Source organism: Thalassophryne amazonica, chromosome 20, assembly GCF_902500255.1.
Source record: "Thalassophryne amazonica chromosome 20, fThaAma1.1, whole genome shotgun sequence".
Classification (NCBI taxonomy): Eukaryota; Metazoa; Chordata; class Actinopteri; order Batrachoidiformes; family Batrachoididae; genus Thalassophryne; species Thalassophryne amazonica.
The window spans coordinates 16,353,450-16,381,164 of NC_047122.1; the positions used below are offsets into that span (position 1 = coordinate 16,353,450).

The 27,715-nt window shown below is 42.3% G+C and overlaps 1 protein-coding gene across 28 annotated transcripts in view; it reads left to right on the top strand.

The window, feature by feature from the left end:
- Positions 1-27,715, top strand: part of macf1a (microtubule actin crosslinking factor 1a) — a 431,888-nt gene that overhangs the window by 206,235 nt on the left and 197,938 nt on the right. For 13 of the 28 annotated variants that reach the window (XM_034161160.1, XM_034161171.1, XM_034161172.1 and 10 more), the window contains 8 exons: positions 11,592-11,758; positions 18,897-19,009; positions 19,308-19,414; positions 19,577-19,696; positions 20,137-20,232; positions 21,490-21,617; positions 21,734-21,827; positions 21,939-22,093. In XM_034161160.1, coding sequence (XP_034017051.1) covers positions 11,592-11,758; positions 18,897-19,009; positions 19,308-19,414; positions 19,577-19,696; positions 20,137-20,232; positions 21,490-21,617; positions 21,734-21,827; positions 21,939-22,093 — 980 coding nt within the window. Of the gene's footprint in view, positions 1-1,964; positions 3,230-11,591; positions 11,759-18,896; positions 19,010-19,307; positions 19,415-19,576; positions 19,697-20,136; positions 20,233-21,489; positions 21,618-21,733; positions 21,828-21,938; positions 22,094-27,715 lie in introns of those variants that run through there. The other 15 variants (XM_034161153.1, XM_034161151.1, XM_034161154.1 and 12 more) reach the window with 3 other exon arrangements.

Genomic DNA, 27,715 nt, shown 5'->3' on the forward strand with positions numbered 1-27,715 from the left:
AGCTGTGCGCTTGTCTGACGCAGCCACAGTCTCCTGTTAGCTGGAGACGCCCCGTGTTCCTGTTTCTGCTTCCTCCGTATCTTTTTTTGGGAGGCATGGAGTGTGAACCCTCTCAGCCGGACTGGCACCGCAGTGCTTGGGACTAATTGTGGGACTGCCCTTCACTGGACACTCAACACAGCTGGCTGTGTTTCAGATAACACATCTGTATGTGAACTAGGTCTGTTGAAAACCGGATTTATTCAAGATCCCAGCGAAGCTGATCGGGAGCACGTCTCTGGCTGCATTCCTCTTCTTCGTACCTTACATTGGTTTGCCCCATTAGATCTGCTTGATGTAAAAAGGTACCAAGGAGTGACTTTATTTCATTCTGTTTCATGATCCAGGACTTTCTCCAAACTGGATATTTTTATTTTTATTTTTGTCATGGCACTGCACCACCTGGTGGAGGGGTAACTCGCTCCAGTAACTGGCTGGTTGACAGCATAAAGATTTGTGATTGAACCGTGTGGGACTACAGCTGTCATCGAAATCTGATGGACAGGGACTCATTTGACTCAGATTTACAGGACGTGAAGCTTTCTGCTGAATGTGAAGTCGGTCTGCTGGCACATATTAATGCATGCTGCTGACTAGTACTGCACAGAAGTACTAGTTAATATTCTGCCGTGCAGTCGGATGATTCAGCATTTATTCTTATTTATTCTGTCCTGGAAATGAAAACGGGCATTTATGTTTTCTTAATTTGAAGGCCATTCTGTGGACCATCTCATCTATTCATTTGGCAGAAATGAACCTGCTCATTTTTAGATTCCAAAATAGTGACAACACCCTGAACAGAAGGAGCATCAAGAAGCTAGATGGATCAGTGCGTCACACGGAGCACCAGTCAGCTCACTCAGCCAAACAAATAGTTTGGCGAACTGTGTAGGCATGCCAGGCTGTTCGAGTATTTAGCAATCTGTCCGAGTGTTAGCTGACTCCTCTAGCAAACGGTGGCACTATTGGCTGCCAGTGCGCCATCTCTCACCCACAACCAATCCACACAACCATGCACGAGATGCACAAAACTCCTCATTATTACAGGCAAAATAGTGACTGTCAACATTACTACAACCTGCATATTGTACTACTCTTCCACTGCAATAACATCACGATGTCAGAAGAACATTTATCCATGAGCTCAGATACCCACTGGATCAGACTGTAGATAAAACCTCCAAGATTAGAACACTGAATCAACACTGCACTGTGGTTTATCAGCAATTATTAAAAAAAAAAAAAAAATCTCAGCCGCGTTTTCTCACTGAATAGCCTTTACTCTGTGTGACCTTGTCTTCTGTGGAAGGTATTCAGGCTTCCTCAACTTCTCTCGTTCAAAGCATTGATGATGTTGAATCAGTGAGATTGATTCCAGCAACCTGCAAACTGTCTTGCAGCACTCTATGAAAACTGCAGTATTACAAATGTTCTGAAATATGCCACAACACTGCAGTTTTTCTTTTTATCTCTCACACAAACATCGTCTTGCTCTGACACATCGCCTTACAACAGGCAATCTTCCAAAACGATAAATAAAACCACCACCACAAATATTCATTTCTGCTGCTGTAATTGTATCCTTGAAGGCCACAAGCCTTCAAAAAGTAATATATCATCCAGGTGTGCATATACAAGTTCCCAACTCAAGGCTGGACCCTGCAGTATCAAATGTAAACACAGAGGGCGCTGTAGCATGTAAGCAAATAGATTTAACTGCCTCAGGGGAAAAAAAAACAAACTTTAAGTTCCATCCTTCAGTGAGAGATTGCTTCATCCTTCTTCATATGAATCCATTTAAAGGAAAGTGTTGTGGCAAGTAGAGTAAAATGTGCCATTCCTGACCTGACATTTTTTCCTGGAGTCATCAGTCATTTCCCAGTATGCTTGAATGTTTCCTCTGGGATGGGATAATGTTCTGAACCTACTGGAGTAAATTTCCAAACATTAAATGAACATTGAGTTCACTTTTCCGGTGTGCCGTTTGCCTGTATTTGGCAAGTTGTGCTGCACCTGAGAGATGGGGAATTCCATGGGATGTGTTAGGCCTCTTCGGGAGGTGGAAGTTGCTGGAGCTCCCCCTCGTTCACCAAAAAGACGCCTGCGTTTCAGAAGAAAACATAAGGACAAGAAGAGCAAGAAGGTTGACCAAGAGTCACAAGAACGACATAAAATCCATGGTCCTTATGACAGAGAGGATGAAGAAGAGCAGGAGAAAGTTGATATTATTGAAACAGCAGATTTAGAGCTTAGCAACAGATCCAGATCAACTTTTGTAACAGTGCCCGATACCCTGTTAACTCATACCAAAACTAATCTGCACAGCAATACCCTTTCTCCGGGATCAGTGAGTACCATCAGCGGAGGGTTTTTGGGTAGCAGAGTGTTTGAAGTGTCTCCTAAACCCAGCCCAGCGTGGAGAGGGGTTTTCTGTCTTCCAGGGGAGGAAGACACTGTTAGTGCCATCATTGATGTTTCCAGCATCCCAAGCCTAACCACCTCCACCACCCCAATCAACACAGCCCCAGCCGTGGGCAGCACGACACCTGGTGGAGGGAGGGTGTGCCGTGTGAAAGAGAAGGTTCAAGGAGTGATTGAGAAACCTTGGATTCTGCAGCAAAAAAGGGAGAAAAAAGACAGGGCAAGACTGGAGAGTGATGAAAAGTATCATGGAAGAACATCAGGGATATCAGGGGAGGCGACTGCACCTTCAAAGGATGACCATAAAGGTGTGGTCCATATCCGAGAGGTGGATGGCAAACTCTGTGTGGTGAGGTCTGTGTACCCAAGTGATTATGGCTCCCCAGTGTGGACGGGGGAATGTGAAAGGGAGGTGGTGGAGGTGCACAAAGAACCTTCTACTCCATCTGTAATCACAGAAGACATTCTCAAAGTCCAACTCTCTGAGGAAGACAAGTTTAGAACCAAACTGGCTGAAGTGGATTATTCCACATCTTCAGCGTTGAATCAGGGAACTATGGATGTTAAGGGCTTTTGCTTGGATGCTGGTGTTCATGCAAGACAGCGGTCTTCCCTGCTGGAGTCAGGCTACGCCAGTGACCTGCCGTTGACATCTCCAGAGACAGCCGGCACAACCCCAAGTCAGATAGAGTGGGGAGGGCTGATCAGTAGCTCATCGGAGAGGTTGGACTTCATGATGGAGAGTCCTCTAATGCTGCAGCATTCACAGGTTTGTCTTTCTCATCATCCATATGTCAGATCGTCATCAGTTCTTACGTTTATGCAAACTCTTTTCTCCCTTGTCTTGCTCATCCTGTTAGCAAAGTGGACAGAGACACGAGATATGTGATGACTTCAGATAGACACTGATGTTGTCACAGAACTCTGTTTTCTCACATTTTCTGCCGTGGAGTCAAGGAATGTTGGTGGTAACAATGATGTGGTCTGGTCAGATCTGTATCCACCACACTAAGGAACAGGCTTGGTTCCTTGATGGCAACCAGCCAGACCGGGTATCATGTGGTAGCCTGAATAAACCTTGAGTGTTTTTGGAGTATTGGCAACAAAGCATTGGAATTTTTTTTTTAAAAACAAAACAAAAAACTTAATTTTACCTGATAACCTGTCAAGTCTGAGGTGCTTGAGCCACAAGCATGGTGGAATTCACAGCGTTTCCTTGGTATGAGGAGATTTTTGTTTCTGAGTTACTGCTAGACTTTGGAAAAGCCATGGCGTGTACCTTGTAAAATGCAGAAGTTTGAAGTGAAGCCTGTAAGAGAAGCCTAGTCTATATATATTGATAGTCCAACTCTGTGCTACCTGTTCTTGAAGCTGGAAATCATGAGCAGGTTGGTTGATGTAGCTTGGAATCAGCTTATGTATCAGTGCCTTTACTTTCTAAAGGTCGATGCTGGTTGTAATATTTGTGCAGATTGGCTTTGTCACCTTTTGAAAGACGCTGTGTTTGTCTCTCTTGTCCCGCCCCCTACCGTCAATAAAACCTAATCAGTGAAGTCCAGACAGTCACTCCATCCTTCTTTCCTGACAGATCCTCCTGCTATTTCGGTCACAACTGACGCTGTTAAAATTGCAGCAGACATACAAGTGTGAGAATGTGGCACGGAATGGCCTCAAATGTTAGAAACTGAAACTTGTCATTTCCTTCTCATTCAACACAATAGTGTATGTGTTAGTCTGTGCACGGCCTCCGGTTCCGGTTGAAATATATTTAGACTACATGGAGGTGAAAAGGGTAAATTTAATTCATCAAAACATTATTTGACTGCAGCAGTTTATTTTTGGAAGGTAGGGCTGGACCGCTGGTCTGCCTGGGTGGTTGCCACCACTAGGGCTGCACCTAATTATTGAAGTAACTTTTGTATTTGTAATCTGTTAATAGAGCAATAATTTTTTTTCTTTTAACCTATTTTTCTAACTATTGATTAAAGTACAGTAACTTTCATCCTTGAATTCAAATATTTTGTCAGAAAAATATACAAATTTATAAAAATCCCCAAATATAAAACATGCAGCCAAAAATGATAAAAGGCAGTCATGGAAAAAATATCTTCTGAGGGGGAAAAAATACTAACATATTTAATTGGACTGCAACAACTTGTTTTTCATTATCATTTAATGTATTGGTTATTTTCTTAATGAAACCGTTCAGTTTGGACCATAAGAAAATTTTTGGGGGGGTGGGCGTGTATGTACTAGTCAGTATTTCTCAAAGCTCAAGATGACGTCCTCAGATGTATAATTTTGAAAACCTGCATTTGCCTCTTTTTGTTGCTGCTCAGAACTTAATGTTTCTTTGCATAATACATGTTTGAGCTCAACATCAGTTGCAGGATGAATGTGAGAGTGAGAAACATCCAGTTCTCGTTAACCTTGAAAACTGAACAGGCTGCTGCAACCGCTGCAGTACTACAGCAGTGACTGTGCACTTCACCAGGACTGCTGCTGTTTGTGTGGTTCTCAGTCTTGCCATGCGGGCGCAACAGCAGCGCTGTGCAGCATAGGGGCTGACGTCATGGAGCTGCACATTTCATTTGATGCACAGTTGCTGAGTCACGACGAAGCAAGGCAGAGATGCTTGCATATGCTCACTCAGTCCCAGTAAAATATTTGTCCATCACATCTTAAATTAATGCCTGATCTATACATTAAATTTCAATTTATTTCATTTATATAGCACCACATCACAACCAAGTTGCCTCAAGGTGCTTCACACAAGTAAGGTCTAACCTTACCAACCCCCAGAGCAAGCACACAGGCGACAGTGGTAAGGGAAACACTCCCTCTGAGGAAGAAACCTCAAGCAGACCAGACTCAAAGGGGTGACCCTTTGGGGCCATGCTACTGACACAAATTACAAAGCAATTCACAAAACAAATATACAGAAAATGTTGCCAGCGCACAGGACAGGAGGGTTTCAGAAATACACCACACCCATCTCTGGATAGAGCCACACCTCAAACAGAGAAAAAAAACAATCAGGCATCAGAAAGACAACAAATACAGTATAATTTGTCAGCATTAAGCAACAAGAACGAAGAAATACTAAGGTGATCTCCGGCCACTAGCCCTAAGCTTCACTAAAAGACCCAGACTTGAGATAATGTTGAGGCCATGGCCCGCTCTGTTTCCTAATAAAATGAATTAAAAAGAGTAAAATGCATAGTAACATACTATGCCAGTATGCTAGCCATACGAAAGGGAAAATAAGTGCATCTTAAGTCTGGACTTCAAAGTCTCTACAGAATCTGTTTTATTGATGCAGGGAGATCATTCCACAGAACAGGGGCACGATAAGAGAAAGCTCTGTGACCCACAGACTTTTTATTCACCCTAGGGACATGTAGTAGTCCTGCACCCTGAGAATGCAAAGCCGGTTGGTATGTAGGGTTTAATTAGGTCAGCCAGGTAAGGAGGTGCCAGTCTGAACAATTTTAAAGGCTAGTAGCAGAACCTTAACAATGGAAGCTATACATGATTTACATGTTTTTGAAGTGTTGTGATCTTTTGTTCCCACCTGCTCACTCACTGGGTTTCCAACCATATGTGTGAATGGCCTCCAAAACTCACCCCTTAAATACACGAGTTCTGTTCAGTCTGTATATTGTTGACAGAGGTGATTGCCACTGCTCATGTCAATGCATGCCAGTTCATCAGTAGTATAGCGGTGTATTTATGCTCTCCTTCGCTTCATATATGTAGTCTATTCTTTTTCAGAAGTCTCTACTAACCAACCAAAATCAGGTAACACTTCCACATGAATGTTGCTGAGTTTTTCCCCGTCATCATGTCTCATCGCTGCCAACAAGCTAGCAGACAGTGGGCCTCATGTATCAACGTTGCGTACGGCGATATTTGAGTATATATGGGGTGTACGCCAAAATGGCTGCGCTACTTGGCATTTATCAATGTGGTCATTGGCGTACGGTGCGCTGAAAATATACACCAGGTCGAGAGGTGGTGTAAATTATACACCAAAATGAACCAGCACTGGAACCCACATAAAAATGAAAATGATCAACATGATAAACAGTACCATCATACAAATCAATGCATATGTTAAATAAGTAACACTTTCTTGATTATACTACATTATAATTAATACAAATCCCGCTTTTGCGGGATTGTTGGTCTCGAGCACGATCCGTGGCCACAGCGCTGACCGCAAAGAAAGCGCTGCTCGCCTTTTTCTCCAGACTTCGAGCCTGGAGCCAGAGCAGCGCTGAGCTTAACTTTATGTGGTGTGATCGTTTTAGACAATGGAATTGATAATTAGAACTGTAGTGTTGTCATTCCCTTCGCCCGTGCTGCAATCAGGTTTTGTATTCTCCATTCGTTTGTTACAATAAAATAAAGAAATACAACATTCTAAAAATAAAGAAATCTGAAAAATTAGGCGTGTCTTATTAATTGAGCTAGCAAATATCCACATGTCAAGAATTATTGACATGTGAAAGAGAATACAGTGGTCCCTCGCTATAACGTGGTTCACCTTTCGCGGGCCTCGCAGTTTCGCAAATTTTTTTAGTCCAATTTTGCATGCTTTTTTTTTTTTTTTTTTACAGTGCATTGTGGTCTGCGTGTCTGTTTATAAGAATCTTCTCGCCCAGAAGAAAAAAGAGCGCCAACAACTACCCATAACTGTGTTCTTCACTCGGAAAAAGACACCTGCAGCGAGTTTTGACTCAGTGGAAAAAGGCGCGGCGTCAGGACTAAGAGGCGCGATCAGAGGAACTGTGAAATACTGGTCAGTCACTATTAATAATTTCTTATGTGTCCAACCTCGTAGGTTGATCATTAAAATTAAATTCGTTAGTTCTAAAAGCCATCATAATTATTTGTAGGAAAACTTTCGATTTTTATTTCTCAAACAAATGTTTGGGCCTGAAAACAGGTTGGTCTTATTTCTCTACAAAGGTTTGAACTTTGAGTGTGTTTACACATGAGAGAAAAGTGAGAAAATGTTCATGCCTGATTGAGAAAAGTGTATAAAGTGGTTTTGCAGGGGTTTTACAGCGAAGTAGTCAGCGTTATTTTTTTTGTTTTTATTTTTTAAATAGCCTGCAACTCTACAAGAGTCAAGACAGAAGTCAGACCACCAGAGCAAGAATTTTAGCTGAGGAAGCTTCTGCGATTTGAAGCGAAACGTCCTCGCGTCAAGCAACCCAATCTAGTCGAAGATTCAAGCTTAGCGCGCTTATTGTGGGCTATTTTTAGAACGTTACTCCCGCGATAAACGAGGGACCACTGTAACACTTTTTTGATTATACTACAAAACAATTAATACGACGGCCGCTTTTGACGCTCTATTGGCACGCGTCGTGATTGGTGGAGTTCTTTTTCTTTGCCGTCTTCCTGGCTTCCATGTCGTAAAATGAGGGTGTGTCTGAAGCGGAGTCTGAATATTTATGGGCGTGTTCATTATAATTACGATTGTTTTCACCCGCCGCATTTATCAAGGTCACGTCGGGCGTACGCCGGAAATGGGCAGGTGCACACTGCTTGATACATGTCACGGCAACTTTGGTGTACTTCAAATTTACACTGTAAATTTACACCACAAGTGCGCAACATTGATACACGAGGCCCAGTGTGTGTAAATATAGATAAATAAAAAAAAACTAAATGTATTTTTAACGACTGAAACAGAGCCACCACAATCCTTGTCCTTCAGTCTGGACTTAATTTACAGTTTGTTCTACAATAAAGCAGGAAATACAGTAAATTTGATCAAAACAAAACAAAAAAGCACTTTACTACTCACAGTACTTAAACATTGTAAAATGCAATAATGCATTCATCCATTTTCCATATCCGCTTACTCCTGTTAACAGTTGTGCTCCTCTCTGCAGAAACGTCAAAGATGTGATGGTGGTGGTGTTGTTTTTAACACTGCTCCAGAGCCTCAGGAAGGTGCTGCTCGATGCTGCACATTCCACTTGTTCTACACGCTCTATGGTGTCACTAATTGCGGTAATAGTGATCCTGGTCTGTGTGTAGGATTTAAACATCTCCATGGGAACGTAGCCGCATACATTTTGTATCATATTGGCGTTTCGTCCACATGGAAGCTGTGTTTTCTGCAGCCGAAAACAATACTATTTGAAAACTGGTCCCAGAGTGGATAAATCTGAAAACGATGCCTTGGCATTTTCATTTGAACATGCTTTAGTTCTATCGAGTGGTGAGGTTGCACATTAGCGTTATGCCTTTGCCCGTCATGATTTTGTTTCAGTCCACGTTTTCACTTCTTTGGCACTGAGGATTTGTACTTCCTTGTGTTCTTTTGTGATGAGCAACATGTTTGATCCTCCCTTTCACCAAAATAATGGTTGTCAGACTTGTTAACCTGCACTAGCAGCTAGTAGACTGTTGCTACACACGTCCAGGGTTCTAGCTAGTGCAAACTTGCATTACTGCCCATTACGATATAATTTTGGACCTTTACGCTTATTTTGGACCGTGTAATCAACCGTTTCTGCAGTGGGACTCCAGTTTGAAGCGTGAATGAAGCAATGCTTCGATTCAATGGCTCATGGCTCTTTGGTTCGCTGCTCTTCAGAAGCGGTAAGTCCGCTTCTTAACCCCTCTCAAAGCCATTAAAATATCATGAGTCATTTTTGTGTGTATTAAAGTCGCTAACTGGGACTCATGTCTTGTTTCAGTCAACAAACGAGAATCGTCCTCCGTTCCGCAGAGCTTCAAACACTGTGCGGCTCTTTGCTGAAACAGAGTCCGCTCGTAATTAATAATTTCAAAACGAATTTCCGCTTTAAATAAAATGGCACCTCTTACACACGTTGCAATACAGACAAACTGCAATTGCCTAAAACGTTTTTTCCTCCCAAAATGAGACGTCCTGCATTCTTTATGAACCTGACCTGCAGCGGAGCTGCAAGAGCTCAGCTCAGATATGGAAAGACATTCAAGCCAATAATAATGTCTGAAAGGAAATGCTTTTGAAAAAACTAACATTTTATTTCTGTTTATGTCCAGAGATCAAGGATCCACCATGTAGAGTTTATTATGTCCAGAGTTTAAGGATCCAGTAACCAATTTCATATTTATTTACTTTAAGACTCAATAAAACGTTGTTCAATTTCAATTTAGTCATCTTATAAAGCGCCAAATTACAACAAAAGCCGTCTCAAGGTGCCTCACACAGAACAGTTCAACATAAAAAAAATTTTAAATAAATAAAAATAAAATAATTCAAATACCTAATTAAAAACAGAATTAAAAGAATAAAACATAACAAAATAAAAACTACTCATAAGAAAGAGAATAAAAATAGGTTTTAAGTCTTGACTTAAAAATGTCCACGGACTCTCACTGAGGGCCATGTATTTAATAGTTTAGATTCATTTGTTGGTTCTTTGCTGGGATGTTAATCTGGCTGCAGATTACCAGAGACATGTGTAATTATACAACTGCTAGCATCTGCGGAATGTCCCATCAAAGCAAACACGCTGGTAGTTTAATGTGGCATGACTTTTAACATAGAAATACTGTTGTCTTTATGTTGAAATGTTTGGAATCAGATTAGAGTTAGTTATGTTGTGATGGCTAAAGTTTTGTCCCCCATTGTTGTCAAATCCAAAGTTCTCCAGTCGAGTTCATCATCTCAGAACCCGTTTTACTCTTTATGCATATGTGGTGACTGAATGTGTGGCAGAGCTGCATGGTGGTGATGGATGTGAGGACTTTGCAGAACTCTCAATATCAGTATTCAGAAGGAGAGTCAGAGCTTCATTTTTCTCTACAAACGGGGCTGCGGAGTTAACCGGAGAGGCTGAGATCTGCAGGAGAATTGTAGGTATTGATTGGTGTTAATATGTCTCCTGCAAAAAAGGGTTTTTTTGGGGGGGGGGGTTTATCTAAGAGTCATCCTTTCCTTCCCGTAGTTTGTCCATCTGTTGGTCTTGTTAGGGCAGCTCCTCCTGAACCGGTTTCTGGATTTCAGTGAAACGTCACTTAATGAACGCATACACTATGAAAGTGTGCATGGCGGAAAATTATTCTGGTCCCGTGTTTTTGAGGGGAGATGGTCACAGACTTCCAGTTGAGTGCCGTTTGTGCGTCTTCATACTTGTAGGTGTGTGCACCTTTTTTTAGACTGTACATGAGCGGGTGCGATGTTGCTGCCATTGTTTTGTTTTAGAACGTAATTAGACTTTACCTCCAGTCTTTCACCAGCCCTGCTGGTCATTTTCATTTCTCTTGCTTGTCTTTCCCGTCTCTCCTCTCCGCCTCGTCAATGTTCTGGCCGGTGCTGCAGTCTACTGGCACATGCTGGACCTTCTTAATGCTCTGCTCTGGAAACGGAGGCAGATTCGGAGGGACAAAGTCTGTGAGGGATGAAGGAAGAATACTGATGACATTAACATGCACATCACTCACCCTGAACGCACGAACCTGAAGAGAGTAAACTGACAGGAGAAAGGGCACGAAGCAAAAGCAGCTAAAGTGTTTGTGCAGCTCGTTGAGCAGAGCACATTGTGTGTATATACAGCAGCTGTCTGTCTCCATGGAGGCCTGGCTTCCCATCAGGACGCACTCTGGAAACTTGCATGTCCTTAAAGGACATCCAACAAAAGTCTGACCTGTTACTCTTGTGGCTGTCCTTGATTGGTTAGTGCATAATAATGTATTATACAAGTATTACTTGGTTTTATGTTTGGTCTCACAAGAACCAAATCCCACAATGTCTTGAAGTCATCTTTTCAAACATTAACTTGCACACTTTGCTTTGTGTTGATTTCAGAGTAAACAGTTGTTATGGAAAATCAAAGTTTTTACTTTTTATTTAGTAGTAGGTGTATTACTTCCACAGACATGTGGTTTTACATGCTTTAGCCAGTTTACTTCAGGTACTTGTACACTTCATCTCCAACACCAAAAATCATTCTGTCATGTGTTTGTTTGTTTGGAAAATGTTTCTCGTTTTGATGTAGGTTTTCATGTCCAGTTATTTCTGTATGACGTGGAATGTGGGAATAAACACCTGCACCAGTGGATCCCTGAAAACGGTGAATCTTGATACTAACTTTCTGGACTTTTTCTGTCATTTATAGATTTCAGAGATTTATGTGAGCGGAGAATCATCTGACCTCACAGCCAAAGAGAAGCTGCTGTTATGGAGCCAGCAGGCAACAGACGGCTATGCCGGCCTTCGTTGTGTCAACTTCACCTCATCATGGAGCGATGGACGCATGTTCAACGCTCTGCTGCACAGATACAGGTGGGAGGCCGAACACGGGTATTCACTTAACCGTTTATTTCTATTATTTATTATCTTATTATAATCTTTGATGTCAGTCTTGCACAAAGATGGACTTTGCAGAAAAATCAAACAAATAGAAGTGCTATGTTATGCTTGGTAGTGCATTTATAATAAGGCTCGGGAACGGTCTGCGTGGGTTTTACGTTGAACATTTATGATATCCTGCCCCCGTACACCCCCCCAAGACGTGTGTGTGTGTATATATGTGTATATATATATATATATATATATATGTGTATATATGTGTATATATGTGTATATATGTGTATATATGTATGTATATATATGTGTATATATGTATGTATGTATATGTGTATATATGTATGTATGTATATGTGTATATATGTATGTATATATATGTGTATATATGTATGTATGTATATATGTGTATATATGTATGTATGTATATGTGTGTATATATGTGTGTGTGTATATATGTATGTATGTATATATGTGTGTGTGTATATATGTATGTATGTATATATGTGTGTGTGTATATATGTGTGTGTGTATATATGTATGTGTGTATATATGTGTGTGTGTATATATGTGTGTGTGTATATATGTGTGTGTGTATATATGTGTGTGTGTATATATGTGTGTGTGTATATATGTATGTGTGTATATATGTGTGTGTGTATATATGTGTGTGTGTATATATGTGTGTGTGTATATATGTATGTGTGTATATATGTATGTGTGTATATATGTGTGTGTGTATATATGTATGTGTGTATATATGTGTGTGTGTATATATGTATGTGTGTATATATGTGTGTGTGTATATATGTGTGTGTGTATATATGTGTGTGTGTATATATGTGTGTGTGTATATATGTATGTATGTATATATGTGTGTGTGTATATATGTATGTATGTATATATGTGTGTGTGTATATATGTGTGTATATATGTGTGTGTGTATGTGTGTATATATGTATGTATATGTGTGTATATATGTATGTATATAGGCACTGGAACATTTCTTTTTGGCCTACCAGGCATTTTCACTGGTGTTTCCACTGAACTGATGCCGCAGGACACAACAGGATCGGCTGGCGGTCGGCTCAGCCAGGTCATTTGTGGTGTCCACGTTTTTGAGTGTTCTGTCAGGCTATTGCACAGAACACTGGTTTGACACTTGTGGCTTGTTCCATGGTCTGTCTGGATCTGATACAAGCGTGGTGTTATTTCTCTTTCCACTGATCCTTGTATGTTGCAGATGCCAGTCGTGATCTTGAATTCTGACATGTTCTCCTGGCCCTAAGTTTTAGCTCTCATGTCTTGTTGCTGTTTTTGTTTCTCTCATTTAATCAGTTTTGACTTTGTATGCTCCTTTTGGTGTCAGCAGGTGCTCCTGTATTGGCATGTTTGTGCGTAAGCGTCATCTCATCAGCATCTGGGCTGGTGATGGGCCATTCTGCAGTGGTGCACTCCAATAGATCATTAAACTCTGATGAAAATTTGCCTTTCCATAATGTGCTTTCTTCATGAGACCTTTGACAACCTTCACTGAGCTCTCTGTGAGGCATGTGGGCTGGATGTCATATGTTGGAACCTGGTGCACTGCCAGGGATTTTGGGCCCCATGGAAATAAATTTTACTGGGCCACCCCCCATATTAATTTGGCATTACTGTAATTGCATTAGGTGCCTCTCTGGGCTCTTGTCAGTCATGGCTCCCTAGAATCCTTCTCCTTATTCTCCCCATTTCGGCAGCCCTGGTTCGAACCCTCATTCACGGGCAAAGTCAGCAAATTCTCTACTTGCATACTATGGACCATTGTCTGATACTGGCTGACTTGGCACACCATGTCTTGCAAAGACAGTTTTCAGGAATGCAGTGACTGCTTTTCTAGGTGTTGTCTGGAGTGTTGTAACTTTAGAATAGTTTGAAAATTAACCTATTACTACAATGTGGTCTTAACCCCTGCAGTCTGTCAGATCTGCTCCCAGTCTTTCAAGTGGTCTGTTGGGCACAGGATACGTCATGGGTGGCTCTGCTTGCTGTTGAGGTTGATACGTCAAATATATTAAACATGAGGCTGCGGTGTGGCTAATGTCTTGGTTGATTCCAGGCCAATACATAACCTCGCGTGCTCTGTATTTGCATTTTTCTTCCCCCATGTGCCTGTGTATCTTTTTTAACATCTTTATGCATTGAGATTGGAACAACAAATCTGTTACAACAAATCAACAACTGACAGCTCTGTTTTGTACATCCAATAGTCCTCCACTTATCGCTGTCCCTTTTGTGTTCAGGCGATCCTCTTTTGATTATCTTTTGGAGCTCTCACATTCTTTCTTTTCAATCTCTTTTCTAATCTGTTCTGTTCTTTCACTTGACACAGGAAGTGATGACACTATCATGTCAGTATATGCTTAAATATCAACACATTTTTCATCATCAAGCCTCTCGTGCTTGTCCACTGCTCTGGACAGAGCATCTGCAGTATACATGTACTTTCCAGGTGTGTATGTCATCTTCACATCATATTTGGCCATTAGGCTTTGCAGACTACTGCACTCTACTGGTGGTTGGCTTTCACTGCAGTATTGTATCACTTCCTGTTCCGGAGCACAGCGGTGTTTTGCTGTATCTGTTAGCTGTTTAATCTGCGTAGTTAGATTGATCTAGATAACGATTTATTTCACAGTGTAATCTTCACGTGCCTTAACTGAAGCACCCTCTCTGCTGAATCACCTCGAAATTATTTTCACATTCTTCACTTTGTGTGTTTTAGGAATCCGCTAGCTTAGCGCAGCTGTTAGCCCTTAGCATGGCGGCTTCTCCTGTCTCTCCCGCACTTTTTTGCGCTGGGTGTGAAATGTTTAGTTATTCCTCGGCCTCCTTTAGCAGTAACGGTACTTGTAATAAGTGTAGCTTGTTCGTAGCTTTGGAGGCCAGGCTGGGCGAATTGGAAACTCGGCTCTGCACCTTGGAAAATCCTACAGCTAGCTAGGCCCCTGTAGTTGGTGCGGACCAAGGTTGCTTAGCTGCCGTTAGCTGTCCCCCAGCAGATCCCGAGCAGCCGGGAAAGCAGGCCGGCTGGGTGACTGTGAGGAAGAAGCATAGTTCTAAACAGAAGCCCCCTGTACACCACCAACCCGTTCACATTTCTAACCGTTTTTCCCCACTCGGCGACACACCCGCCGAGGATTAAACTCTGGTTATTGGCGACTCTGTTTTGAGAAATGTGAAGTTAGCGACACCAGCAACCATAGTCAAATGTCTTCCGGGGGCCAGAGCAGGCGACATTGAAGGAAATTTGAAACTGCTGGCTAAGGCTAAGCGTAAATTTGGTAAGATTGTAATTCACGTCGGCAGTAATGACACCCGGTTACGCCAATCGGAGGTCACTAAAATTAATATTGAATCGGTGTGTAACTTTGCAAAAACAATGTCAGACTCTGTAGTTTTCTCTGGGCCCCTCCCCAATCGGACCGGGAGTGACATGTTTAGCCATATGTTCTCCCTGAATTGCTGTCTGTCTGAGTGGTGTCCAAAAAATGAGGTTGGCTTCATAGATAATTGGCAAAGCTTCTGAGGAAAACCTGGTCTTGTTAGCAGAGACGGCATCCATCCCACTTTGGATGGAGCAGCTCTCATCTCTAGAAATCTGGCCAATTTTATTAAACCCTCCAAACCGTGACTATCCAGGGTTGGGACCAGGAAGCAGAGTTGTAGTCTTACACACCTCTCTAGAGCTTCTCTCCCCCTGCCATCCTCCCAATACCCCATCCCCGTAGAGACGGTGCCTGCTCCAAGACCACCAATAACCAGCAAAAATCTATTTAAGCATAAAAATTCAAAAAGAAAAAATAATATAGCACCTTCAACTGCACCACAGACTAAAACAGTTAAATGTGGTCTATTAAATATTAGGTCTCTCTCTTCTAAGTCCCTGTTAGTAAATGATAACAGGGAATCAACATATTGATTTATTCTGCCTTACAGAAACCTGGTTACAGCGGGATGAATATGTTAGTTTAAATGAGTCAACACCCCCGAGTCACACTAACTGCCAGAATGCTCGAAGCACGGGTCGAGGAGGAGGAGTAGCAGCAATCTTCCACTCCAGCTTATTAATTAATCAAAGACTCAGACAGAGCTTTAATTCATTTGAAAGCTTGACTCTTAGTCTTGTCCATCCAAATTGGAAGTCCCAAAAAACAGTTTTATTTGTTATTATCTATTGTCCACCTGGTCGTTACTGTGAGTTTCTTTGTGATTTTTCAGACCTTTTGTCTAACTTAGTGCTTCGCTCAGATAAGATAATTATAGTGGGTGATTTTAACATCCACATAGATGCTGAGAATGACAGCCTCAACAATGCATTTAATCTATTATTAGACTCAGTTGGCTTCGCTCAAAATGTAAATGAGCCCACCCACCACCTTTGCCACACTTTAGATCTTGTTCTGACATATGACATAGAAATTGAAGACTTAACAGTATTCCCTGAAAACCCCCTTCTGTCTGATCATTTCTTAATAACATTTACATTTACTTTAATGGACTACCCAGCAGTGGGGAATAAGTTTCATTACAGTAGAAGTCTTTCTGAAAGCGCTGTAACTAGGTTTATGGATATGATTCCTTCTTTGTTCTTCAATGCCATATACCAACACAGTGCAGAGTAGCTACCTAAACTCTGTGAGTGAGATAGATTATCTCGTCAATAGCTTTGCATCCTCATTGAGGACAACTTTGGATGCTGTAGCTGCTCTGTAAAAGAGAGCCTTAAATCAGAAGTGCCTGACTCCATGGTTTAACCCACAAACTCGCAGCTTAAAGCAGATAACCCGTAAGCTGGAGAGGAAATGACATCTCACTAATTTAGAAGATCTTCATTTAGCCTGGAAAAAGAGTCTGTTGCTCTATTAAAAAAGCCCTCCGTAAAGCTAGGACATCTTACTATTCATCACTAATTGAAGAAAATAAGAACAACCCCAGGTTTCTTTTCAGCACTGTAGCCAGGCTGACAGAGTCAGAGCTCTATTGAGCCGAGTATTCCTTTAACTTTAACTAGTAATGACTTCATGACTTTCTTTGCAAATAAAATTTTAACTATTAGAGAGAAAAATTATTCATAACCATCCCAAAGACATATCTTTATGTTCGACTGCTTTCAGTAATGCTGGTATTTGGTTAGACTCTTTCTCTCCGATTGTTCTGTCTGAGTTACTTTCATTAGTCACTTCCTCCAAACCATCAACATGTCTATTAGACCCCATTCCTACCAGGCTGCTCAAGGAAGCCCTACCGTTAATTAATGCTTCGATCTTAAATATGATCATTCTATCTTTATTAGTTGGCTATGTACCACAGGCTTTTAAGGTGGCAGTAATTAAACCATTACTTAAAAAGCCATCACTTGACCCAGCTATCTTAGCTAATTATAGGCCAATCTCCAACCTTTCTTTTCTCTCAAAAATTCTTGAAAGGGTAGTTGTAAAACAGCTAACTGATCATCTGCAGAGGAATGGTCTATTTGAAGAGTTTCAGTCAGGTTTCAGAATTCATCATAGTACAGAAACAGCATTAGTGAAGGTTACAAATGATCTTATGGCCTCAGACAGTGGACTCATCTGTCTGCTTGTCCTGTTAGACCTCAGTGCAGCTTTTGATACTGTTGACCATAAAATTTTATTACAGAGATTAGAGCATGCCATAGGTATTAAAGGCACTGCGCTGCAGTGGTTTGAATCATATTTATCTAATAGATTACAATTTGTTCATGTAAATGGGGAGTCTTCTTCACGGACTAAGGTTAATTATGGAGTTCCACAAGGTTCTGTGCTAGGACCGATTTTATTCACTTTATACATGCTTCCCTTAGGCAGTATTATTAGAAAGCATTGCTTAAATTTTCATTGTTACGCAGATGATACCCAGCTTTATCTATCCATGAAGCCAGAGGACACACACTAATTAGTTAAACTTCAGGAATGTCTTTCAGACATAAAGACATGGATGACTTTCAGGGTGGAATTAGCTTATCCAGAGAGGAGTTTTGCTGTGGAATTTGCCCTAATACCAGCTCTGGCACATTAGCTTCTGCCGTTAGCAATGATTAGCTTGATTGTAGCCTTTGGTACCTCACCTTTTTGCTCAGCTCCAACTCACTCAGGAGTTGCTCAGTGGCGTGCAGTCATCAGTCGCTCCACAGACTCCTTTTTCTGACACGTTATGCTTTGTAGTGCATTTATAGTAAGGCTCTGAGAAAGTCTGCATGGGTTTCACAAAGTTTACTTCAGCCATTTTGATACCCCGCCTCCGTACCCCCAAGGAGTATGGGTAACACACTAGATACCCGTGTAAGATACAGTTAGAGACGAGGGAGCGTCTGTGTCTGCAATGAACAGTTAATTCTACCTCATTTAATTACACCAACTGTTAACATTAAGTATAAAATTAGTTAAAGAACTCAGCAAGCTGTCTTAAAGAGGTAATGTGCACATTTTCATTGAATATGCTAATGGTATGTTTTTTTTTTTCTCTCTCTCAATAAATTTTTTTTTCATTACTGGGTGGTGTACTCCGGTCACCCTCTCTAGAGCAGGGCTCTTCAACTTTAGTCGTCGAGGGCCGGTGTCCTGCACCTTTTAGATGTGACCCTGGTCCAAAACACCGGATTCAATTGGCTGAAGAACCTCCTCATAACCTGCTACTCATGACCTCATTAATTGACTCAGGTGTGAGACGCATCTAAAAGTTTCAGGACACTGGTCCTTGAGGACTGGAGTTGAAGAGCCTTGCCTCTAGAGGGCAACAAACACATTTTGGCTTCACTTTTTCAAAGCTGTATTGTATCCTTCTTTCTTTACAGAATGGTTCAGGCTGGATTTAAGATGTTTTTCCATCTGTATACTGTAGAAATCATTTAAAACAATTGCTAGAGGAGCACTCATTTGAGGGCATCACCTCAGTGAATGTCCTAAATGGGCTCATTTGCAGTGCTACATTTTATTTCATGTGGAAGCACATTTCACAAAGTTTCATGAAAATCAGTGAAGTTGAATATTATTAACCTTTTAAAGAAAAGTACATTTTAACAGATTAGGTACAAACCTACATTGTATATGTTCTCCAGGCCAGACCTCATCAACATGGAGTTGGTGTCACAGCAGACGAACCGTGAGAACCTCGAGCAAGCCTTCGAGATTGCTGAGTCGCTTGGGGTGACAAGACTGCTGGACGCCGAGGGTGAGACCCTAACCCCTGATCCTGAATGAAGATTTAACCACCAGAGAGGCTGATAAACTATCAAGAAAACCACATAAACTGTGTGGGGTTTATGATCAGAAATAGATTTTTTTGTGTGCGGGGGGAACAAAGAGTGAGAAGAAGAGCTACACGTTTGACTTGTATGACCTTATGTCAGTCTGCTCCTCCACCATCATCAATTCAGTGATTGATAGGGTCAGACTGACTTGAAGAAATATAACCTGTTTTTAAATGTTTATTTTAGTTTTTCATTGTGCTTCTTTTTCCTGCTGGTTAGATGTTGATGTTCCATCTCCAGATGAGAAATCTGTCATCACCTATGTGTCCTCTATTTATGACGCCTTCCCCAAAATCCCAGAGGGAGGCGAGGGTGTTGCTGCACATGTATGTCACATTCTTAATGGCATTCCTCCACTTTTTTTTTGTTTTTACTCTAATTTGGTTTTTGTTTGTTCTCTCTCTCTCTCTCTCTCTCTCTCTCTCTCTCTCTCTCTCTCTCTCTCTCTCTCTCTCTCTCTCTCTCTCTCTCTCTCATGTATGTATTAGGAGGTGGACCAGCGCTGGTCAGAGTACCAGTCCAGGTTCTCCTCACTGCTCCAGTGGAGCTGCCAGCATACCACCATTATGGCCAACAAGAACTTCCCACAAAACCCAGTGGAACTCAAGGTGATAGTCTAAATTGGAATCTGTTTCTATGTTCCCACAAACTGTGACCACAATTAAAGGTAAAAAAAAAAAAAAAAACAGCAACATGAACCCATGACTGTTTGTCAGCACAAATGGAGTCTGGCATTTATAACCATCTGCTCTGTCTCCACATGGGAGTGCGCCCTCTCGTGGAAGCGGCCATGTTATACCTCCATGTTGATACAGTAGCCTAAAAGGGACATACGTACTCTCCCTTCTGTATTCTGCAACATCGCTTGAAGGCTGTTTTTTTTTTTTATCTTTAAAAAAAAAAAAAACAAGGAAACTGAACCACTCACCTCACTTTGTTCAGAGAAAAACTCATTAGTTGGAGAGTTTACCTCTGACAGATGACTTTATTTATCGCCTGTGTTTGTCAGATTCTGTTCCTCTCAAACGCTGTCTCTCTGCTCCTACAGGCGCTTTACAATCAGTATGTCCATTTCAAAGAGACGGAGATCCCCGCCAAGGAGTTGGAGAAAGGTCACATTGAACACCTGTACAAACTGCTGCAGGTAAACAAGACGATGAAGGATGATAGACGGCTGATGTTTGGCTCATAGCGCTAGTCCTGCATCAGTGTGCCCCCCTGCCCCGCGTTTGAATAAGTGTTTAGTCATGTATCTTTTTCCTGAAGCAAAGTCACTTGCATCATTCTGTTCTTATTAATGTAGCACATTGTCTGTGAACAAAACATTAGTTTCTTTATTCCCACTCAGCTGATGTGACCAGAAGGTTTGTGACGTTACTTATGATCATTCAAAAGTGAAACCAGAACTTCACTTTAAAATACATAAATAAATAATCATAAAAAAAAAAGCAAAAAAAAGCAAACTGTATCTCATTGTACTAGTAGGTTTGGGTTAGAGCTCATTTTGTAATACATTAAAACACTGCTACACTAAAAAGCAATTCTGTACTATGCAGTATTTATTCTTCACGAAGTAAAGCATGTTAGGTTTGACTTGCAATTTAGAAGATTTAAAACAGAATTCACAACTAATCTGAAAGCCTGCACAGCAAAAAGCCCAACTTAAATAACGCGTGGACTCAACACTGAGACATTCAAACACTTCTAAGCATATTTAAATAACACTTAAAAAGTCTCAGATTTTAACACAAGTTTTTTTTTTTTTTGTGGAATCTGTTAAATGTATGTGGTGACTTGTGGATATGCATGTTTAAATGCACTTTGTGGTTTGAGGCCACACGTGCATGTGTCTATACTGTAACTACTGAGTCTATACTGTAACTACTGTTTTGTTTTTTTATTAGGTTTTGGAATAGTATAGTCATGTATTCTATAAAATTCAGTAAGTAGATGAACAGACAGATACACTAAACTGAATCAATCTCTTCCACATTTTTTGTCACAACTTTAAAACAAATGCTTCCATCCTGTGTGTCTCCAGATGAAAAAGGCACATAATGAGTGAACATTAATGCAAAATTAATCAGAAATGCAACTTTGTTTTTGCTTATGGAATATCTCATCGCCCTGTCTGCCCCCTGCTGGGGGGTTGGTGGATGCTGCATGGTTGCAATTAGGAGCAGGTGTGGTTGAGCTTGTGTCTAGGTTGTGTGCCACCTGCTGGTCATATCACCGTGCAACCCTGCAGGAAGGCTTTTGCATGAACAGAGCCAAAGCAGGCACTTCTTCATTCTCTCTCTCTCTGTCTCAGCATATGTCTGGTGTTCTTTGGTGTTGTTTGCGTGTATAAAGTAAAGGATCATGGGACATTTTGTTTAGTCTGTACTTTCTCTGTGAGCAGGTGTGGATAGAGTTTGGTCGTATTAAGCTTCCTCCGGGCCTCCATCCCAATGACCTGGAAGAGGAGTGGGGTAAACTAATCCTGGAGATGCTGGAGAGAGAAAAAGCTCTGCGGCCGGCGGTGGAGCGGTACGCTGATCTGTGCACGTGGATCTGTTGAGATGACTTTCTTCCACATAATCATAGCAGAATACAGATGCTGTGGACTCAGTTCCCCATCAGATTTCATTTGTGTGTGTTTTCAGTTTGGAACTGCTGCTGCAGAGGGCCAATAAGATCCAGAACATGTCTCTGGACTGTGAGGAGAAGCTCACCCTGGCTAAAAACACACTACAGGCTGTGAGTCCTCAGCCACCCTTATTTTTCACGTCTACAACAGTTTGGCCGGCGGGTTCAGTTCCATTTCTTATTTGTTGTCTTTTTACTGTACGTGTGTCTTCTGTTGTGCAGGACATGTCTCAGGTGGAGAGCGGCGAGGCGGTGCATTGTGAGAGCGAAATGGCTTCTTACCTACAGGACTGTGAGTCTCTGCTCGGACTGCTCAACCAGGAGCTCAAAGTCCTGAGAGAGGAGAAGTATTACCAGGTGGAACAGCTGGTGTTCAGGTGAGTCAGGCTTTGGATTGATTTACCCAAAGCAACGAGCAAGACAGTAATATTGAGAAGTGGTTTGGCTGTATATGATAGCTGGTAACAGAAATGCAAAGATTAGACTTTATGCCTCAAGCTGCACACAAAGCTTTCAGGTTATTCATTCATTTTCAACCACTTGTCTGGGTTGCGATTAGGGCTGCAGCTATTGATTATTTTAGTAATAGCGTATTCTATTGATTATTCTGGCGATTAATCAAGTAATCAGATAAAAAGTAGTTTTGCATTTTTAACAACATCAACAGTCCAGGGCTCTCCCTAAGCAATGGTGCAATGTCACTGCGTCATCATAGAGACTATCAAATTTAGTTTATCCCTTTCTGTTTTCCTGGGTAATTGTTTATTTTTTCACATCTTTACAAGTTTTGGATCTTTCCTGGTGTCAGGAGCTCAGCCAAGGTTGGGCCAAAGTCTTGACATTTTGTTGAAATGGCGATGGGATGTGGCTTTGTTTTTTGTTTTCCCAACTTGTAAAATTTAACCATTTCAAGGTTTTTTTTTGTTTTTTTTTTAATCCCTCTTTCTCTGCAATTCAGCCAATGCATTTCAGTTGGAGATTAAACATGCAAGCCTCACAGTCAGTTATTATTTTATTTGAGTTACTGTGTTTGTGAAGCATTGTGTGTTGCCCAAAAGAGTGAAAATTAAAAAGCAATACACTCAATGCGAGTCTGAGCAAAACACAGAAGGAAGAGTGGACTTCTTCCAGAGACTGTTTGTCAGTGTGTCCGAGGACGGAGCTGTGAGGGCAGTGCTGAGGCCATCACACCGGGCTGAGAGAGGCAGCCACTGGCCGCCACGTGAATAGCCACTTTCCACGTAGAGCGGAGAGCAGGCAGCGGACAAAACGTTTTTTGTTTTTTTTTTGTTGTTTTTTTTACAGGCACACTGCTTCACTTTAAATGCGCAGTAAACTATTTCAGATGATCAGCGTGGACCATTTTTCTCCTAAAAGGCTTTATTTCATTCTGTTTCACGTTGGAAAACTGTAGCTATTGTGCTTATTTGATTAGCGCTTACACGGCTTATGCATACTCTAGTCTTCTTCTGTTTGTTTTTTTGGGGATGATACAGCACCACACAGGCCTGGCATATGTACTACGTTAAATGAAACTTTGAGGCACAGAATTTGCCTTGAACATTTTTTGTAATTGAACTATTCGACTTACTCAACTAATCGTTTCAGCCCTAGTTGCGATGGCAGCTGAGCAAGCAGCTCAGCTCACACTTCCATATCCTCAGCCAGTTCCTGTAACTCTTCCCAGGGGATCCCAAGGCATTCCGAAACCATCTGGAAAATATAATCTTTCCAACGTGTCCTAGGTTTTCCCCGGGGCCGCCTCCTATTTGGATTTGCCTGGAAGACCTCCTTAGGGAGACCACCAGGTGGCATCCTCACCAGGTGCCCAACCACCTCACCTGGCTTCTTTCGATGAGAAGAAGTAGCAGCTTGACTCAGACTCCCTCCCAGATAATCTGGCTTCCCACTTGGTCCAGAAATGTAAGGCCAGATACCCAACGGAGGAATCTCAGTTTCACTGCTTGTATCAGCGATCTTACTGTTTCAGTCATAACCCAAAGCTTATGGCCATAGGTGAGGATAGGAGCATAAACTGACTGGTAAATTAAGATCCTCGCCTTCCGGCTCAGCTTCTTCACCATGACAGTGCAGTCCAGTGTCTGTAAAATTTCAGACTTCGCCCAAATCCATCTATCGAGCTCACGCTCCACTTTATCCACACTTGTGAACAAGACTTCGATATACTTAAACTCCTCCACTTGGGGCAATAACATCTCCTTGACCCAGAGAGGACAATCCACCATTTTCCGACAGAGCACCATGGTCTCAGATTTGGAGGTGCTGATTCTCAATCCCAGTCGCTTCACACGCGGCCTCAAACCTACCCAGTGTGCATTGGAGGTCGTTGCACTGGAGGTTACAGTTAATCTTAATCCTGCTTCATTTTTAGCCTGTTCTGATTGAAAATTGCCCAGTTTTAATATTTTCATCTGGGACAAACTGCTTAACCTCATTTCTTTTAGCATTTTTACAGTGTAGGAACCTGTAACTCTCCGAAAGTCAGTGCTGAGTCTGTACTGAGCTCACACTTGGCAAACATCTTTATGTATTTAAAGCTGCAGTCCCTTTCAGAATTATTTTTTAAACCATTTTAAGTTGGAAGAATTTTCATTGGAACCACTGTAATCTTGTTTCTTGTATTCAAGTAAATGATTCACACTCTTGTATTACCACTATGATCAAAATTCACCTTGTGTAGGAGTTATTGAAAATTTTGATGAATGTTGGTTACTACACAGTGATGGGGTGCATTGACCATTGAACCACATGCTGGAAAACTGTTAGCGTGATGCATGTGTTCCCCTTGATCGAGCATTTCTATGAGACATGCTAGTAAACAAGAGTTACGTATGTAACTACGGTTCTATGAATTCCGGATGACTGCCAGAGGGCAGTGCTTTAGCATCTGGATTCTTCCATGCGTGCATGGGCAGAGGTCGAGTTTTATACCAACAAAGTCACGCCAGTAGGTGTGACCTGGGTGACGTCAGCAACAGTATATGAGTGCACGTTAACCAGCATTCAGTTCTTTTGGAATCTATTGCCTAGACTCCAAGTGACAACCAACTCTGGCGGTCATCCGGAATTCATAGAACTGTAGTTACATACACTCAACAAAACTGAACAAAAGGCCACTCTGAAAGGTGCAGTTTTGTTTTATTGGGGGGGGATACCAGTCAGTATCTGGTGTGACCACCATTTGCCTCATGCAGTGCAACACATCTCCTTCGCATAGAGTTGATCAGGTTGTCAATTGTGGCCTGTGGAATGTTGGTCCACTCCTCTTCAATGGCTGTGTGAAGTTGATGGATATTGGCAGGAACTGGCACACGCTGTCGTATACACCGGTCCAGAGCATCCCAAACATGCTCAATGGGTGACATGTCCGGTGAGTATGCCGGCCATGCAAGAACTGGGACATTTTCAGCTTCCAAGAATTGTGTACAGATCCTTGCAACATGGGGCCGTGCATTATCCTGCTGCAACATGAGGTGATGTTCTTGGATGTATGGCACAACAATGGGCCTCAGGATCTCATCACGGTATCTCTGTGCATTCAAAATGCCATCAATAAAATGCACCTGTGTTCTTCGTCCATAACAGACGCCTGCCCATACCATAACCCCACCGCCACCATGGGCCACTCGATCCACAACATTTACATCAGAAAACCGCTCACCCACACGACGCCACACACGCTGTCTGCCATCTGCCCTGGACAGTGTGAACCGGGATTCGTCCGTGAAGAGAACACCTCTCCAACGTGCCAAACTCCAGCGAATGTGAGCATTTACTCACTCAAGTCGGTTACGACGACGAACTGGAGTCAGGTCGAGACCCCGATGAGGACGACGAGCATGCAGATGAGCTTCCCTTAGACGGTTTCTGACAGTTTGTGCAGAAATTCTTTGGTTATGCAAACCGATTGTTTCAGCAGCTGTCAGAGTGGCTGGTCTCAGACGATCTTGGAGGTGAACATGCTGGATGTGGAGGTCCTGGGCTGGTGTGGTTACACGTGGTCTGCGGTTGTGAGGCTGGTTGGATGTACTGCCAAATTCTCTGAAACGCCTTTGGAGACGGCTTATGGTAGAGAAATGAACATTCAAAACACAAGCAACAGCTCTGGTTGACATTCCTGCTGTCAGCATGCCAATTGCACGCTCCCTCAAATCTTGCGACATCTATTGCATTGTGCTGTGTGATAAAACTGCACCTTTCAGAGTGGCCTTTTATTGTGGGCAGTCTAAGGCACACGTGTGCACTAATCATGGTGTCTAATCAGCATCTTGATATGGCACACCTGTGAGGTGGGATGGATTATCTCAGCAAAGGAGAAGTGCTCACTATCACAGATTTAGACTGGTTTGTGAACAATATTTGAGGGAAATGGTGATATTGTGTATGTGGAAAAAGTTTTAGATCTTTGAGTTCATCTCATACAAAATGGGAGCAAAACCAAAAGTGTTGCCTTTATATTTTTGTTCAGTGTACATAACTCTTGTTCTGTTTCATTCCTCCTGATCACCAGAGGGCGGTGCTTTAGCACTTGGATGACTTTATACCAACAAGGTCACAAGGAGTGTGCACTTACCAAACCTCAAATGTGCACTTACCAACCTCAGCTGCAGTTTGAGGAGGCCGATAATACGGCCGTCTCCACAGGGAGAGGAGCACCTACATTAACTCTGTAGAAACGGGCAAAAGTACAGGAGGAAACCCATGTTGCTGCAGTACAGATGTCAGCCAGTGGCACACCTCTCAGGGCAGCCAAGAGGTCGATATGCCTTAAGTTGAACGACATTTCACTGGAGGAGGTTGATGGTCACCATTCCTGTAAGCTTGCAATATAGCGTTAACAACTCACCGTCCCAGTCTTTGCTTGGACAAGGCGCAGCCCTACCTGGTGCCCCCATAGCAGACAAACAGATCATCACGTTTGCAAAAGGCAGCTGTCAATTCAGTGTAATGTGTCTAAGTGCACAAACAGGGCACAACAGACTAAAATTTGCTTCTGCCGTAGATTGAGGGGTAAAGACAGCCATGGTAACCGGCTGGTTAGCATGGAAAGTTCTTTGGTAAATAGGAGGGGTTCTGCCATAGAGTAACCCCTGACCCATCAGAATTCCAACTAACAGTTGTCAGCAATTGACAGGGCACAGAGCTCACCAGTGCGCTTTGTGAATGAAATAGCAAGGAGAAATGCAGTCTTAATTGACAGCCAGCTGAGATCACTGGCACCCAGTGGCTCAAATGATGAAGAGCATAAACCCTCAAAAACAAATGGAAGATCCCAGGATGGCACATGTGCAATCCTCGGAGCCCGAAGGCAAAGAGCACCACTTAAAAAGCAACATGTCAGGGGGTGCGATCCTATTGATCGACCATCTACTATAATGTGGCAAGCAGAGATAGCAGCAACATAAACTTGGAAACAGAAAGACCACTGTCAAACAACGACTGAAGATAGCTCAGCAGCACTGAAATGGAACAACACTCAGGGTTCATGCCTTGTGTACTGCACCAATGGGTAAAAAGCTTCCATCTATTGTCATATAATGCCCTAGTGGAGGGCGCACGGACATTCAGTATAGTCTGCACGACGGCTTGATCACAAGAGTTCAACATGGAGTCTGTCCCTTCACACACACTTGAAGACACTCTGGGTGAGGATGCCAAATGTTCCCGTCCATCTTGACAAAAGTGGCCACAGCTGTGGCCACTGTGTACTACACAGAAACATGGGGAACCATGTCCTGCCCGGCCAGTACAGGGCTGCTAGAAACACTATGTGATCGGTCATGCATATTCTTTGTAGTATCAACGTGGTCAGCGGAAGAGGAGGAAATGCATACAGTAGACAGGCTGGCCCAGTGAGATGTGTAGTTCTGAGAGAGAGAACCACAGGTGACAGTGTGTTGTGGTGTTTGAGGCAAACAGATTGACTTCCGTTTTGCCAAACCTGTCCCAGATCAGTTGAACCACATCTGGGTTGAGGC